Here is a 16,324-nt window from a genome sequence, read left to right on the forward strand (position 1 = left end):
AAGCATGTTTTTTACGTTGTTGGAATGCACCAGATTCCAATCAACACAGTACTGTCTTGTTCCTTCGTAATGATACATGTTGATAAATGTTCCTCCATCCTTAAGCGAGATAGTTCCTGTTTTTTATGGAAGGAATAAAATGCCGGCAAATTAAATTAGCTTGTATCTCTTAAATTAGATAGGCAAGTATTGCATTACGTATAGTGGCTATACAAGTCATTGCACCTGATAAGAAGAGGATTATTTATTGCATTACGTATAGTGGCTATACAAGTCATTGCACCTGATAAGAAGAGGATTATTTTTAGCAAAGTTTCGTCGACAAAGGGGTAAATAGAAAGGAACGTAGTGTCTGGATACTAATGACTAATTTTATATGTAATTTTGCCGAAAATGGTAATTTTAGCTAATATTTTATTAGATATAGTTAAAAACAGTTAATTCATTCAATTGAAGTACAAAAAAATTTATTTAATTTTAATTTTTTTGCTATAAACTGAAGTCCTTCGAAAAAAACTGATTTTTGTAAGGACAAGTCCAAGACAAGTCAAACTTAATTTTTAATATATTAAAAAAAAAAAAACAATATATTTCTTTAAAAAACATTTAAAACAATGAATATATATCGAATAAATGATTAAAAAAAAACAAAAACAAAAAAATTTCAGTTTTTTTTTATATCTTTAGGGTCCTTAAATTTGAACACGTCTCTCAGACTTACGTTATCTTTCTATGGTAAAAAAATAACTTTATCTTTCTAGGGTTAAAAGGGTTTGGCTAATCAAAGCCACCATGGAAAGTGTCTGGCAATGAAGTGGCTTTTTATTACGCGACGAAGACCATGTATGAAAATCAGTCTTTATAAAATGACGAAGGTCTTGCTGTCACGGGCTCTTGCTCTGTTAAGCTATACTTAAAGTTTTTCTGTGAAATAATTTATTCATAACTTTTTATTTAAGTCGCTCCAGCACAGCCTTGATTCGCTTTGCATGGCCAGTTTTTCGATATGCCGCCGATCGAACGATTTTTCAGCTTTCACTATTAAAATGCAATGAATGAATAAATAAAAGTTTAAGTACAAAAAAAATAAATTAAAAGATTATGAAAATTTATCTGCTGACTTACGTTTGTAGGATGTAAAGAAAGTAAATTATTAAAACATGAATTTTAACTTTTTTTATTTATGCAAAATTCCTACTGAGTGCATTAGATGCGAAATTTCTTGTAATATGTATTTTACTATGCAATCATATGATGACGGACTGATTGATTCTCTCAACTCAAATACAAATCACCTTTGAAATTTTCAAACATTTGCTTGCATTAAGATTTTATGTGCATCTGATTAGTTGTTGCATATCTTCAGGTTTTATGTATATGCTCACAATATCTTGAAGTACTTTTTTCATAAATGCAATAAACTGCAGCATTCACCAGCTCGAAGGTCGATGGCGCAATTTGATATCAACAATCGCTGCTACTTTTATCGTGGAAGCAAATATGCTTACATACAATGAATAAATACGTAAGATTACTTTCATCCTTAGCTATTATGCCGTTTTGACCCCCTGGTATAGGGTAAGGTTGTATAACTCTTCACGGTGCAGCGTTAAAGCGTTAATACCGAAAATAGCGCTACCGGCGCTGATACCCTACACATGCTGCTACAACAACATTACACTATTTCGTGATAGCGTGTCGTAATAACGCCAGTAGCACCAATCATACTAGACTAGAACAAACTCAACGCACCATTTCAAAAAAATATGGAGTACAAATTTTACTAACGACTGCTAACGGTTCTATGAAGTGAGCGACATCTGATAACAGATGGATTCGGATATCGAAAGGTGTTGCGTAGCAGTTTAAGATATAATGATCATACCATGACCTAGCAAGCTACGCCCTTGCGATTTTTTTGTTGTTCTCATTCCTGCGTAAAACTCACGCAGCACCAAGGAGATAACCATAAATCATACTTAGAACTTTTCTCTCGAATACTGTAAGGGTCATCCCATCTTCTCTTGACACCGTCCATAATTCCGAGCCACAAATTGGTACAAGTAGGCAAAGTCTAACAACGTCTCCACTTTATATCCATCAACAACAAAGTTGCTACTATGACCAAATACCGCGTTTTTTCCGTAAGTATCTCCTTAACTAGTCTAGCGAAGGAAAAGTTTAAAGCACATATGTTAAGACCAATGATATCACTATCTTATTATCTTCAACAACGCCAGGTTAAAGAAATCGCACGATACCGTCTTGTTTGGAAAAGAATCTTCTTAAATCTTACAAACGACTTCTTTTAGCGCTGTCAAATTATGCTTTGGAGTCTTTTCGCCGATACATCGTGTCTCCGAAATTTGGCGTGCTGTGAAGGTTGGGCCGATAATAGATTTATTACGCTATATACAACAGGCTGATTGTACGGTAATTAGCAGGTTTACTGTCTAATCAAATTTTAAATATGAGTTGGTTCATGCTATTTAGACACTTTTCGTCTCCGCGTTTGAACGGCTCGGCAGACATACCTTGGCATACTCATTTCGCCATAGTCGCGTGGCGGAATGTATATTCTGAATTTCGGTTACCGGGTCGCTTTGATCATTCACGCAGCGATTCGCTCCGGTTTTGAAAACTTCCGTCATACGCCAGATTTCTGGTAAAATTTTCTAACATTGTTCAACCAGCGTCTGAAGCTCCTTGCACTCACGCCGTTCTGTCTCTGAGGATTCTTTCTTCCAAATAGGCATATTTCTTCCCTGTTCGTAAAGGTATTGCTTGGATCATTGTGTGCACTCTCTTCACTTCACAAAGACGTGTGCTTACTTTGGCTGTCACAAGCGAGGGGTCCGGGTCGATATTTGTACCTCGTAGCGTGTACACATTCAGAACACTGGTGCAATGCCTGCTGCAAATACCGCTGTAATCGATGTGGGATTCAAGGGGTTGTGTAGCGCAATATATAGCTTCTCCAACCCAATTGTCAACCTCACCTTCGAGCGGCGAATCCCGTTTCACTAACAGACGAGGCTCTGGCGACCCCAAGCTCCTCATGGAACTAGGGGGTGGGGAGGGAGGGATGGCCTGAAGGTTTAATGTGGCCATATAAATCGTTCCCGAGATGGTCGGGCCAGCACCTTAACGCGGCTGTGTTACCGGAGCGTATCGGATCTGTATCCGACAAAGGACCATCACATCGATAACACTCCCCAAAGCCTTCGGGGAGTAACCTAATCGCTACAACAACAACAACAACAACATATGGATTCGTGTGCTTCGATCGAGAGGCAGCCAAGTAGTTTTGTGTATTATGAATGAAGCCTGGCACTGCGGGTTATCATATTTCTCGCTGTGGCGGATTTATAGACAGAACATCATTTTTCGATATCACGAAGAAAAATTTTCATACGCTGATTTAGCCCACTTTTGGCCCCTAAATATGGGAAGCAGCCACAAGAAGCAGTTCCGAATGATCGCTCAACATAATCCTATTTGCTTTTAATATTTATGTACATTTATACTGAGCACTTTCCTTGCTTCTTAAAGCATTCTCATCGAAATTTGTTACCCAACTGACTTTCTAACCATTAAGATTAAATATCTAATAGCTCGTTCTAAATTTCACCGTCTTAATCAGCTTTGTTATAAAAATTACTTGAGTTGTTGTAAAGCCCATTTTTTTAGGAATCCAAAAAAGTTTAACAGTTTCGTAAATTCAAAGCGGAAAACTTCTGGGTATCCTTCCTCATTAACCTTTGGAGTTAAAAAAGCTTGCACTGATGACGACGTTGCTGAACTATTTTCTGAGTTCTTTAAGTCCACGTATTCATCCAGTGGTTTTCATTCCGGTCAATATCCCTATCGCTTAGATAGCTCGAATTCCATTAGGAATCCTGCTTTTGATGGTAATATTGTTCTTCAGAGTCTTCAATCTTTGAAGCCCACCTTTTCTCCGGGACCGGACGGTGTTCCTAGCTGCGTGCTTAGGTACTGCGCGGAAAACATGTATGAGCCTATTTTAAAATTATTTGAGCTATCTCTGGGATCTGCGTCATTCCCGGCACTTTGGAAACAGTCTTTTATTATACCCCTGCATAAAAAAGGTAGTAGGTCAAAAGTTGAAAACTACAGGGGTATTGCTAAACTTTCAGTCATTCCTAAAGTCTTTGAACAGATTGTCACCAATCAACTGCAATATCAGTGTTCTAGTCTTTTATCTCCATGCCAACACGGTTTTATTCGTCAAAGGTCAACCACTACAAATTTGCTTGTATTCACCTCTATAGTTATGGAAGGATTTTTAGCGAACAAGCAAACGGATGTCATCTACACGGACTTCAGCAAAGCATTTGATACCGTCAACCACGAGTTGCTTATTCATAAGCTTGATTTACTGGGCTTTCCGTTTCACCTATTAATGTGGCTGAAAAGCTATCTTTCTAACCGGACCCAAAAAGTCCTGTTCAAGTGCAATCTGTCGGAATCGTTCGGAGTTTCCTCCGGCGTACCCCAGGGAAGTCATCTAGGCCCTTTGCTCTTTGCCCTTTTCATTAATGACTTGCCACAGACAATATTATATTCCCATACTATAATGTATGCGGATGATGTAAAACTTTGCTACACTTACTGTCCCACCGATTTGAGTTCCTTGGATCTTCTTCAGGCCGACTTGGACTCGTTCCAATGTTGGTGCACAACAAATTTATTAGCTTTAAATTGCTCTAAATGTAAGCATATGACATTTCACCGAGTGAAGCCAGCATTGAAATCTTATGTAATAGATGGTACGCCTTTGGAGCGTATATCTATTGCAAATGATCTAGGTGTCCTTTTTGATCCGAAATTGAATTTTAACATGCATATTTCATTTATAGCCAACAAAGCGTTGGGTTTACTTGGATTTGTTAAAAGATGGGCTAAAGAGTTCGATGATCCGTACCTCACTAAGGTTCTTTACACATCGCTGGTTCGTCCATTACTCGAGTATTGCTCATGCGTTTGGTCCCCTGTTTCTCAAAAGCATATAAAGCGTCTTGAGTCAGTTCAAAAGCAATTTTTGATATTTGCATTGCGCGGCCTTAATTGGGACTCAAGTCTCCACCTTCCTCCATACAGAAGTAGACTTCTTCTTATTAACTTACCCACTCTGGAAAATCGGAGAATATTACTGGGGGTATTGTTCATCCATAAGCTCATTATTGGAGAACTTGATTCCGCGGACCTCCTCAGCCGCTTGTTTTTTGCGGTTCACCCTAGAGTATCCAGACACTACGTTCCTTTCTATTTACCCCTTTGTCGACGAAACTTTGCTAAAAATAATCCTCTTCTTATCTGGTGCGCGCACTACAATGACTTGTATAGCTGCATCAGTCTTGAATGTACTTTTGCCACTATACGTAATGCAATACTTGCCTATCTAATTTAAAAGATACAAGCAAATTTAATTTGCCGGCATTTTATTCTTCGATAAAAAAACAGGAACTATCTCGCTTAAGGATGGAGGAACATTTATCAACATGTCTCATTATGAAGGAACAAGACAGTACTGTGTTGATTGGAATCTGGTGCATTCCAACAACGTAAAAAACATGCTTTTTCAAGAGTCACTGACCGGAATCGTATGCATTCCGGCAGTATAATCTTATGGGTCAGGCATCGAGCTGATTGGAATCCGGTGCATTCCAACAACACAGGTCATGTTACTTTTTTATGCCTTGTGATGGCGTATCCTCATTACACTACTCTTAGCACTGCCGGATTCCTATGACATGCTGATTGGAATCTTGTTGCATTCCAACAGGGAGATTAGAATCCACTGCATTCCGAAATCATGCTGAGCGGAATCTGATGCATTCCGCCAGTATAAGATTTCGGCATAAGATCTTATTTCTGCTCATATTTCTTATTATTATTATATTCTGAAATTAAATAGTAATGTTCATTAATATTTCTTTGTTTGTAATATAACATTGTTGAAAGCTCGATATATCTTAAATTTTATCTTTTGAGTTGTATATTTATATATCTTTTATATTATGCAGTCGACCATAGTTTGTCGTCGACTTTAAATAATAAATAAAAGAAGTGCAACAATAAAGGCTAGCAAGTCATATGGTATAAAAACAGCAAACTTTGACTAGCATATATGTGCGTATGTGTATGAGCTTGTAGGAAAATCTCCTTGGAATCTGTGTTCAGTCTCTAATGGCAGTTTGGCTTCTTGTCTTTATGGCGTTGCAGCCATTTGTCAGATATGCAGTACTCTAGATTAGTGTGCAACAGTGGTGCATACATACATGTATTGCACCTATGTATTAAGCATATAAAATAATTTATAAATGTAGGCTTGTATATGTATATGTACTTATCAGTAAAATTAAGTCTTCCTTTGGGCACGCCAGGGTAGGCAAGATGATAGGATCGTCATGGGTGGGACAATTGTGCGCAATATTTGATCTTTGTTGAAGCATTCTGATAAAGCCGGCTGGAGATTTGAGGTTCTAATGGATAGGTTCAGAAATTATTTTATTGATATAATCTGAAATCTTAGGTTCAAGGCTGGCAAAGCATTTGTGACGGGTGGGACATGTTCGAATTAAAAGCATTTAATAAACTTGTGTATAGTAAATAACGTATTGTGACGAATATTAGCATCACTAGCCTGTTACTGGTATCACTAAGCTGATACTAAGCAGCCACTCGTATGTACGTAAGCAAATAAATCATCATTTACACACATATGTACATACAAGGCAACGAAGAAATACTCGCAAACACATGCAATCATCAGCCGAAGTAGTACTCACGCAAACACCCGCATATGGCTATAAGAGAAACATAAACTACAAATAGTTTACATGTATGTATATAGCTAATAACCAAGCAAGGGATACAATTGTTCTGGAATATAGTTTCGCGAAATGACTAGACCTTAGGAGAAATGGATGAACGAGAAAACTGAGAGTATAAAAGCAGCGCAAGCTGAGGAATCAGTAATCAGTTTTGATTTAAGCACGCTATTGGTTGTGAAGTATAAGTGTTATTGTGAAGTACTTTCAAAGTAGTCTAATAAAGACCATTTTGCATTATTGAATATTCGAGTTATTTATTCAACAGTTTAGCGATTCGAACGCTATCAGAAGGTTTGGAATAGCGGAATTTCCCGAAATTCGTTACAGTATTCTAAAGGTTCAAAATATGGTTGGCCTCATGAAATCATTTCATGGGCTAAATAAATTTGAGTCTACGTAAATTTTAAGCATTTTCACTCTCTAAATCTTTGACTCAGATTCAAGCGCCATGAAAAAACCTACTTCACAGATGTCGTATTTTGATAAAATTTTCCACTGGACGTAATTAGTCGATATCCCTAAAAAGATTGTAAGGCACATTAGCAATGCCTACTCATTTTTAACAACTGTTTCTGTATAATTGTCACGGACGGGACATACTTCAATGTTGAATTATTCCCTAACAACTTCGAAGAAGTGAAAACTGAATTGTTGGATATATTTGAAACGTGTTTCTCACATTGTATTGCAAGTATGAAATTAAAGACCGACTTGCAAAATTTAGAATAACATCTTCCGACTATTTTTTGTCGCGCGTGTTGCTCTATAAATCGAGTAATAAGAATACAGAGTTTAAATAGTTTGGTATTTGGATCAGCTTCAAGTGGCAAATTACAAATCGTTTGACAAATTGAACCATCTTGGGTTGATTTAAGTTTTTACAACATTAGTATCCACACTCTCCAGTTTTATAAAAAAAGTTATCTTCGCACCAAGTTTCTCTTTCTCATGGAACCTCTCCAATGCAAACTGACTGACATATGAATATACATACATATGTAAGTACTTTGCTAACAGACTTTTCTTCTCTGCTTTGCTCGTTTTAAAGATTCCCCTCTGACGGCAGCAATTTCGCAGTGAAATACGTTTTTAATACCATTGCTGCAATTTGCATTGTCGATGTTAAAGTGATTATGCAATTCGACATTTCAACACTTCCAAGCGGTTAAGTTTTTTTATCCACTTTTCATTCTTCAATTGACTGCATCCATATTAAACGAAACGAGAATCACTGGCACGCTTCCGAAGGCAGTCTGTTCTATGTACCGGAGCAACTCGGGATTTTTCCCGACCAAGGACTGTCATTTCAGTGTAACCCCATTTAATTTGTTGCGTCCCTCCGACAAATTGTCATCCTCCCAGCAGCTCCTTGCAGTGGGAATGCTCCATATTCTTTTGCTCCGGGAAGGTATCGAACCCAATCCGGGTCCGTCTTTAAAAAAAACTGCTACAACAACAACAGAATCATTGGCAAACAGTTAAGAAATATTAAGACTTCTTGGAAGTGAAATGAAATTTCCCTGCAAATATAAAATTATGATTCTCAGTTTCGCAATTTGAAAGTGACAGCATTCATAACAGAGTATTCAAAAGATAGTAATTTGGAAGTTAAGTACTATGATATGAAAAATAATATCGGCGTTGTTGTTTTGATTTAGCCGACATCCTCATTCAAGACTTGTCTTCGAGGTCAACAAATTTTAGTCTTAAAAAAAGTAGCGTAAGTAACTTTTTTAAGTTATGGACAAAAGTCTTCTACTCACTAATAGATAACAAGAAAGATGGCGAAACCAATACCGCACTTCCTGACTAAGGAGTATACGTTCCGTCACCCGACTATGACGAAAGGGAGGCGAAGAGTGCAAAAGAGCATAGGTACATCAACGTCTGTACAAAACCTAGAATCAGCATACTTAATATCGCATACAAGTTTTTATCTGTCATATTGGGCAAACGACTGAAGCCCGAATTTGACAAACTAATTGCACCTTATTTATACTATGTCGGAGAAGACGCACAATAAGAGAACAAGTACGCACCATTATTTTGTCGACTTCAAATCAGTTTTGGATAGCGGAGAAGTGAATGTGAGTACCTTATACAGCTTACAGTGTTTTGTCAAATGATGTTGAGCACCACCACCAGCTCCACAAGAATTGGTAAAGATCCTGCGAGCAATTAAAAACCAAACGAGACATTACGACTTCCTTAACCTGTTTCTGGAGATAGTTTTAGCAGCAGATCTAACCCGCAAAGCTAAAATCTGTCATAAGAGCGTGTAATGGCTGGAAAGGACACATTTGCGATTCGGAAGCTAAGTCTTTGTCGACGGATACAAATTCGAAATTCGAGGGGCTTAGTCTATGTCGAAACCAGCATTAACAGGGAAAATGATAACAGCCTAGAAATCAAACGGAAAACCGATATTTCCAACAAGTGCTACTTTGCCCTGAGTGGATAATCTCGCTATATGGCTTGAAATCATGGAAGACGAAATGGAAAGTGTTCGAGAGAAAAGTTCTCCGGAAGATTTATGCACTTGTCCGTAATGCCAACGTTGTGCATCGCAGGAGGTTTAATTATTTAAGCAGTTATGAGCATAGTGCAACGAATAAAATCCCAAGGGTCTCGTTGGCTAGCTCGTGTTATGCAAATAAAAGAGTGACCCGTATTTGAAAGCAGAAAAACATTTTTGTAGAGACAACTAGAGGACAACTGTGTCTCTTTTTGTGCTCCCAACTGATGTCAGTCATCGCGAAAGAGGGATTTTAGGCGTTCAATGCTTTGCCAAAATCTCCTTGTCGGTTAAGTACCAAATAATGATGACGGCAGCAAAGTATTTGAAGCGATTCTACTGCCCCAGCGGGTTAGGGGGCTTAGAATATACTCGCCATAGTTATGCCTGTCGTAAGAGGCGGCTAAAATACCAAATTGGTTCAAGGGGTTGTGTAGCGCAACCCCCTCAAGGGGTTACCAGCGCAATATATAGCTTCTCCAACCCAATTGTCAACCTCACCTTCCCGAGGCGAATCCTGTTTTTTTAACAGCCGAGGTTCTGGCGACCCCAAACTCCTAATGGATCTAGTGGATGGGACGGCGGGTTGACCTAGATGCATCCGGCAAAGGACCATCAACATCGATAACACTACCAAAGGCCTTCAGGGAGTGTCCTTATCGCCACAACAACAACAAGAGATTCTACTGTAATTTTATCAACTTTATAATACAAACATATGTGCGTGAGTCAGTAAATAAAGGCGTCTTCAAGTTGACTCCTGCTTGTAGTACATATATTATGTAATGGTGGATCCAGGTAACATTTACATTCAATGGGGATGCATGTGTGTAAAAAGGATTCTACTGCCCCAGCGGGTTAGGGGGCTTAGAATATACTCGCGGTAGTTATGCCTGTCGTAAGAGGCGACTAAAATACCAAATTGATTCAAGGGGTTGTGTAGCGCAACCCTCTCAAGGGGCTATCAGCGCAATATATAGCTTTTCCAACCCAATTGTCAACCTCACCTACCCGAGGCGAATCCTGTTTTTTTAACAGCCGAGGTTCTGGCGACCCCAAACTCCTCATGGATCTAGGGGATGGGACGGCGGGTTGACCTAGATGCATCCGGCAAAGGACCATCAACATCGATAACACTACCAAAAGCCTTCAGGGAGTGTCCTTATCGCCACAATAACAACAAGAGATCCTACTGTAATTTTATCAACTTATTATGATACAAACATATGTGTGTGAGTCAGTAAATAAAGGCGTCTTCAAGTTGACTCCTGCTTGTATTACATATATTATGTAATGGTGGATCCAGGTAACATTTACATTCAATGTGGATGCATGTGTGTAAAAAGGATGTTGTTGTTGGTTTAGCGATAAGGTTGCTCCCCGAAGGCTTTGGGGAGTGTTATCGATGAGATGATCCTTTGCCGGATATCTATCCGGTACGCTCCGGTACCACAGCACCATTAAGGTGCTAGCCCGACCATCTCGGGAACGATTTATGTGGCCACATTAAACCTTCAGGCCATCCCCTCCCTCCCGAACCCCAAGTTCCATGAGGAGCTTAGGGTCGCCAGAGCCTCGCCTGTTAGTGGAACAGGATTCGCGGCGGATAGGTGAGGTTGACAAGCTATATATTGCGCTACACAGCCCCTTGAATCTTGTATTTTAGTCGCCTCTTACGACAGGCATACCTACCGCGGGTATATTCTGACCCCCTAACCCGCTGGGGTTAAAAAAAAACAAGGATGTTGGTGTCGTGAGACAGCTCCCATACTGGGCATAGGTAGGTATGTATGTTCTGTCTACACATATATTCTGTAGAACAATGAATTTAATAGCTCCATACTCTTCATATAGATACTGTTCTATCATTCTTGGTACAAGATTAATTGAAGGCACGACAAAAGTCCTTTTATAGTCCCCCAGCGGGTTACGGGGTCAGAATATACACGCGGTAGGTATGCCTGTCGTAAGAGGCGACTAAAATACCAGAATCAAGGGGCTGTGTAGCGCAACCCTTTCAGGTTGCCAGCGCAATATATAGCTTCTCCAAATCCAATTGTCAACCTCACCTATCCGTGGCGAATCCTGTTTCAATAACAGGCGACGCTCTGGCGACCCTAAGCTCCTCATGGAACTCGGGGTGGGGAGGGAGGGATGGCCTGAAGGTTTAATGTGGCCATATAAATCGTTCCCGAGATGGTCGGGCTAGCACCTTAATGGTGCTGTGTGACCAGAGCGTACCAGATCTGTATCCGGCAAAGGACCATCACATCGATAACACTCCCCAAAGCCTTCGGGGAATAACCTTATCGCTACAACAACAACAACAAGTCCTTTTATAGCTTTCGTAAAATTTTTCTTTTTTTGTAATTCACTGTTAGGCACTTCTAAAAAAATAAACTGCATCATCGTCTTAACTTAGGCCATCTTGCCTTGCAAACTTCGCCTTGAAACACACAAAAAACTTTAATTCACAGCTAATTAAATACTTGATAATTGACCTATAAAACAGATGCAAAAACTACAAACACTATCTTATTTAAAAACATAAAACATATGTTTTTGCTTACTTACCATTTGCAGCAGGCATGTTGACAGCATAAAGTGTCGTCGCGTACAAGATCCCATGACATAATTATTCCATTAAAATTTTGGGGACAGAAAATACGAAGTGGACTGTGTCAAAAGAAACAGCTATCCACCAACTATAATCTGGCACATGGAGTGCAAGAGGCGAGAAGTAATAAACGTTGCAAATGCTTCAGCTTCCGTTGCAGAGACGCCAGTTTATTTATTGTTGAACTCGTAAGATGCAGGTAGGTAGCTTAACGAATGACTCAGAATTTCCAAGAATACAAGATCAGTTGCACATTGTGAAAGGATTCAGTTAGTCAGTGAGTAACTGCAGTCGAGGTGAAAAGCAGACAAAGTGGTTAACGAGTTGCAAGTTACTTAACGCGCTGGTATATCCGGTTGACAATTGTACGCAGCGTACTTTCGCTTCCAAAATAAGTGCTGCAGCAGCTGAAGACTTAAGTTTCTTTACAAAGTCTTTCTTTCGTGTTTTTTAAGATGAATTTTTTCTTCTCTTGTCATTTGTTTATTTGCTCAGTTTTACTGCGGCAAAGTGCTTTGGTATGACTTGAATTGGCTTTCTGTTGTGGAATTGTAGTTAAAATAGTTGTTGTTGCGGTAGCACGAATGCAAGAAGCTAAAAAAGAACAAAAATTTCTGGTTGCAGAAAATTCTGTAAAGTTGTTAAACAACTTTGTTAGGCGCACACAATTGCGGTAAACACTATTGGTTAAACAGTTATTTTCTTGTAATTCAACGGTTTATCTTAAAACATACATTTTTTTTTACGAAACGAACTATTTTTTATTTGCTTATAATTTTTCCACTTTATACCATTTTTTTTTTTTGGTTTATCATTATGTAATGTTTTGTTTTTTTACACTTTTATGCTCCATCCCTGTATATTCATAAAAAACAAAATGTGTTTATTAAGCTGTTATAATTGGAAACTTTTGTGCAGGTGTAATATTTAAAATTGATATAAATCAAGTTTTCTTTAAAACAAAAAAATCTGATTTCCTTTATTCAATGTTTACATTTGCCATTTTCACATCATTTAATTTTTTTGAGTGATTTTCCGTATAAAAAACTTGTTTTGAGTCAACTCATTTACTTTTGCCAGGCAAACCTTTTATTCATTTTGGCCAGACATCCAAGACCCGATATGCGAGTGTGGTTGAGCACTTGTGCGTACCCAAAAAACATTTTTGTCAATTCTCAGTTTTAGATACATTTGAGAATCAGTCCATTTCTCACATTTCAAACGTTAGTTTTCAAATGCATTTCAAATAACCGTTGATAGCATTCTCAAGCTAAAAGGCACATTTTTAATATGGAATTTTTCTTTATTTTCAAATTGAGAATTTTTGGATTCTCAACTTTTTCTCAAACGGGAATAAAGCGGAACGAAATGGAAGCCACTGTTATGCCACTTACGGCAAGCAAATTTACTATTTGCCTCACGTCACTTTTAATTCGTTTAGATTTATGCATAATGTAGTATAATATCACTTAATATTATTAAAATGTATAAATACTTCGTTATTTTTTCACTTTATGTCCAACTTCAATCAATAGAATCACTTGGTTACATTTTCAGCTTAAGTTAGCAAATTAGAGATCGACGAATTATCAACGGCACTAACGACGATACTATCGATAGCATTGATGTAAAATAAGCATGTTGTTATTTTATGAATGGGTTTCATGAACACTTATTGTGTACCTTAAAATTTAGACACATTGGCGCAAAAAGTATTCACATTATTATTAACGAAAATATTCCATGAATGGGACGAAATGCAAGTATATCTCAAACCATTCTCAAGTTGAAGAATAACGTTTGAGAAAAAGTTGAGAGAATATTTTTTTTCAAATGATTAATAATGCTGAATATCGAATTAATGTTTTCGCAAACATTTGAGAGAAAAAAAATTTCAATTATGTCTAAAATTATTCTCAAGTTTAAGATCGACGTTTGAGAAAAAGTCGAGAAAATATCTTTCAAATGATAAATAATGTTGAATATCAAACTGAGAATCAATGTTTTTCTCAAATATTTGAGATTTTTGTTTTCAGTGTTTGTTGGGTATATAGTTTGTATGCTTATAAACTACTCATTAACCCTTTGTAACTGACGTGTTCGAAATGAAAATAAAATAAAACAATTCCGCAGGGGATTTAGATTTTTAATTGTTCTTACAATTTGGCGGTATGGGGTCTACATGTTTTCCGCCGAATACGAACGTCATTTGTTTCCCAAACGACTGCCAAGGGGCGACACCGCCTAAAGAACTTTTTCTAAAATATTTTGACGTTACTTTTCCCTAGTCTTGAAGCCAAGACCTTCGACATGTTCCAAATACAAGAAACATTTATTCTACTGCCTTGTCATATCAAAACATTTCCTCATAGTTTGTAAGAAGACTTTTGGAAAGACACAAGAAACTTTTATATGCTAAAAGTAATTTGATGTGACATAGGTACCTAATTCAGGGGAGATTAGATTAGGTAAAATGCCTGTGGTTCCCCAACGAAAATAATAAAAGGGGCTATCGAGGTGTACAGCCAAAGGTTATATTTTCTTCAGACCGTACATTTTACCCTCTTCGCACAAATACTATCCGTGTCTCTTTTTAGAGATTAAATGATTTTTTTGTGTAAGGTCGTAAAACTTGCACATGGTATTTGACACTTTGCAGCCCCACGCAAATTTCCTTCCCTGTCTTCTTTATTTGGTTGCTCGTGTGCACTCCTGCTCCTTTTTTAGCTCACCTAATCTGCTTGGGTTGTTTTTGTAACTGCATTTAAGAAGCAAGAACCGAAATCCGATTTTATTGAAGGTAAATCAAAATTTCTTTTGTACGTATACACTTGTGGAATTTTCGTCTGATGTATCTGCCGGACTACGACATCAGCTGCAGTGGGTTAAACCTGCTCTTTCTACTAGTTTTCTAATGCTACCTTCCTGCTACTGCTTTTGAGTACTTTTATCTTTTCTGGTTATGAATAAAGGTATGCTGCTACACTATTGTTTTTCTTGTATAGATGTGTTTAGGAGGTTTATTACTATCTCTGGTATATGTAGTTATGTTTGTTTTTCTTAATGTCCTTTCGTATATGTATATCAAATAGCCCTTTTTGTTTTTGTTGTTGATCTTTCTTCGCTTCTTCGTTATTCTATGACTTCCTTTTTCTTTTTTTTTTTTTTTTTTTTTTTTTTTAACAAAAATCTCAGTTCACTAAGTTATTGACCTACGTCAACCAGAATTGTGTCTTTGCGCTTACGTTGTTGCCTCCTTTTCTTTTGACGTTACTTTTCACAAATCCACACTGCGTTACCATTTACTGCAAATTCCTAGTAATAAAAATTTTTGTTTATTCTTTTCCTTCAGTTTTGATGAGCTGTTGCTGTTGTGGTATTTGTATTTTGTAGGTATTTCTCTGCAGGTATGACTCAAATTACGCACAACTTCTTTAACACAAATACAAAAATTCATAGGCAAATACTCATACACGACCCGCATTCTTTGCGCTCTAAACACATTTAAACCGCAACACAAACATGAATCAACCCGCTTATAACAGCCACACAAACATACATAACCCGTATTATTTTTTTCTTGTTTCACGTTTTCGCAAATTCTTTTCACACGTTTCTTGCAAAATTTACATTCACTTCTTTGCTTAACTCAATAGAAATTTGTTTATATATTTCTTATATCACATTTTTTTAAATTCATCGTTCTCAACAAATATTTGATTTGCTTTAATTGTTGTGAAATAATTAAAGGAGCGACCGACTTCGCACTTTCCATTCGATTGCATCTTCTTTCATCAATTTTAATTGTGAATGAACGCAACGTTAAATTGAAATCACAAAAACAACCACGACGACACCGACACAATACCGTGTTGGTTTCGTTAATTCATCAACCAACACCTTTCTATCTTAAACTTGCTTATTGAATGGCAAAAATTGAACTGAAACTGGTTTGACTGCCGTAATTTTGCTATAACCCTACAATCGCCACTAGTGACGTGCATTTGTCTCATGGCGGAACCATACAAGGTGGCAGCACGGTGACATCCGTAAAAATATAAATAAAAGTTCCATGTTTGTAAATCGATGGACTAATGTCAAAATCGTTCTGCGCCGCAAGTTAATATATCAAATCATATTAAAAAAGTACAAATCAGCTGTCTCCGTGCTACCACCTTGCATAGTTTCGTCATGATTTGTCTAATAAGTAACATACTATCCCTTTCATACAATTTGAGTGGAATGGTGAAAATGAAGCTGCCAGAGGCTTGGTATTTGGTTTATTTATTAGGGCTGATTACATTCTACACGGCTTCTACAGACCACAACCACTAT

At 37.6% G+C, this 16,324-nt stretch overlaps 1 protein-coding gene across 21 annotated transcripts in view; it reads right to left on the reverse strand.

The window, feature by feature from the left end:
- The window catches only part of NKAIN (Sodium/potassium-transporting ATPase subunit beta-1-interacting protein), a 270,678-nt gene extending 254,686 nt beyond the window's left edge, over positions 1–15,992 (reverse strand). For 3 of the 21 annotated variants that reach the window (XR_010951165.1, XM_067774112.1, XM_067774111.1), the window contains exons 1-2: positions 15,235–15,973; positions 11,947–12,844 (exon numbers count right to left, since the gene is read on the reverse strand). Coding sequence is in view for 17 of the 21 variants with exons in the window: in XM_067774112.1 (XP_067630213.1) it covers positions 11,947–12,000 (54 nt within the window). In the remaining 4 variants the exon portion in view is untranslated. Of the gene's footprint in view, positions 1–11,946; positions 12,845–15,234 lie in introns of all 21 variants that reach the window. The other 18 variants (XR_010951164.1, XM_067774093.1, XM_067774108.1 and 15 more) reach the window with 16 other exon arrangements.
- Positions 15,993–16,324: the final 332 nt, after the last annotated feature.

This window comes from Eurosta solidaginis, chromosome 3 (genome assembly GCF_040869045.1).
Source record: "Eurosta solidaginis isolate ZX-2024a chromosome 3, ASM4086904v1, whole genome shotgun sequence".
Classification (NCBI taxonomy): Eukaryota; Metazoa; Arthropoda; class Insecta; order Diptera; family Tephritidae; genus Eurosta; species Eurosta solidaginis.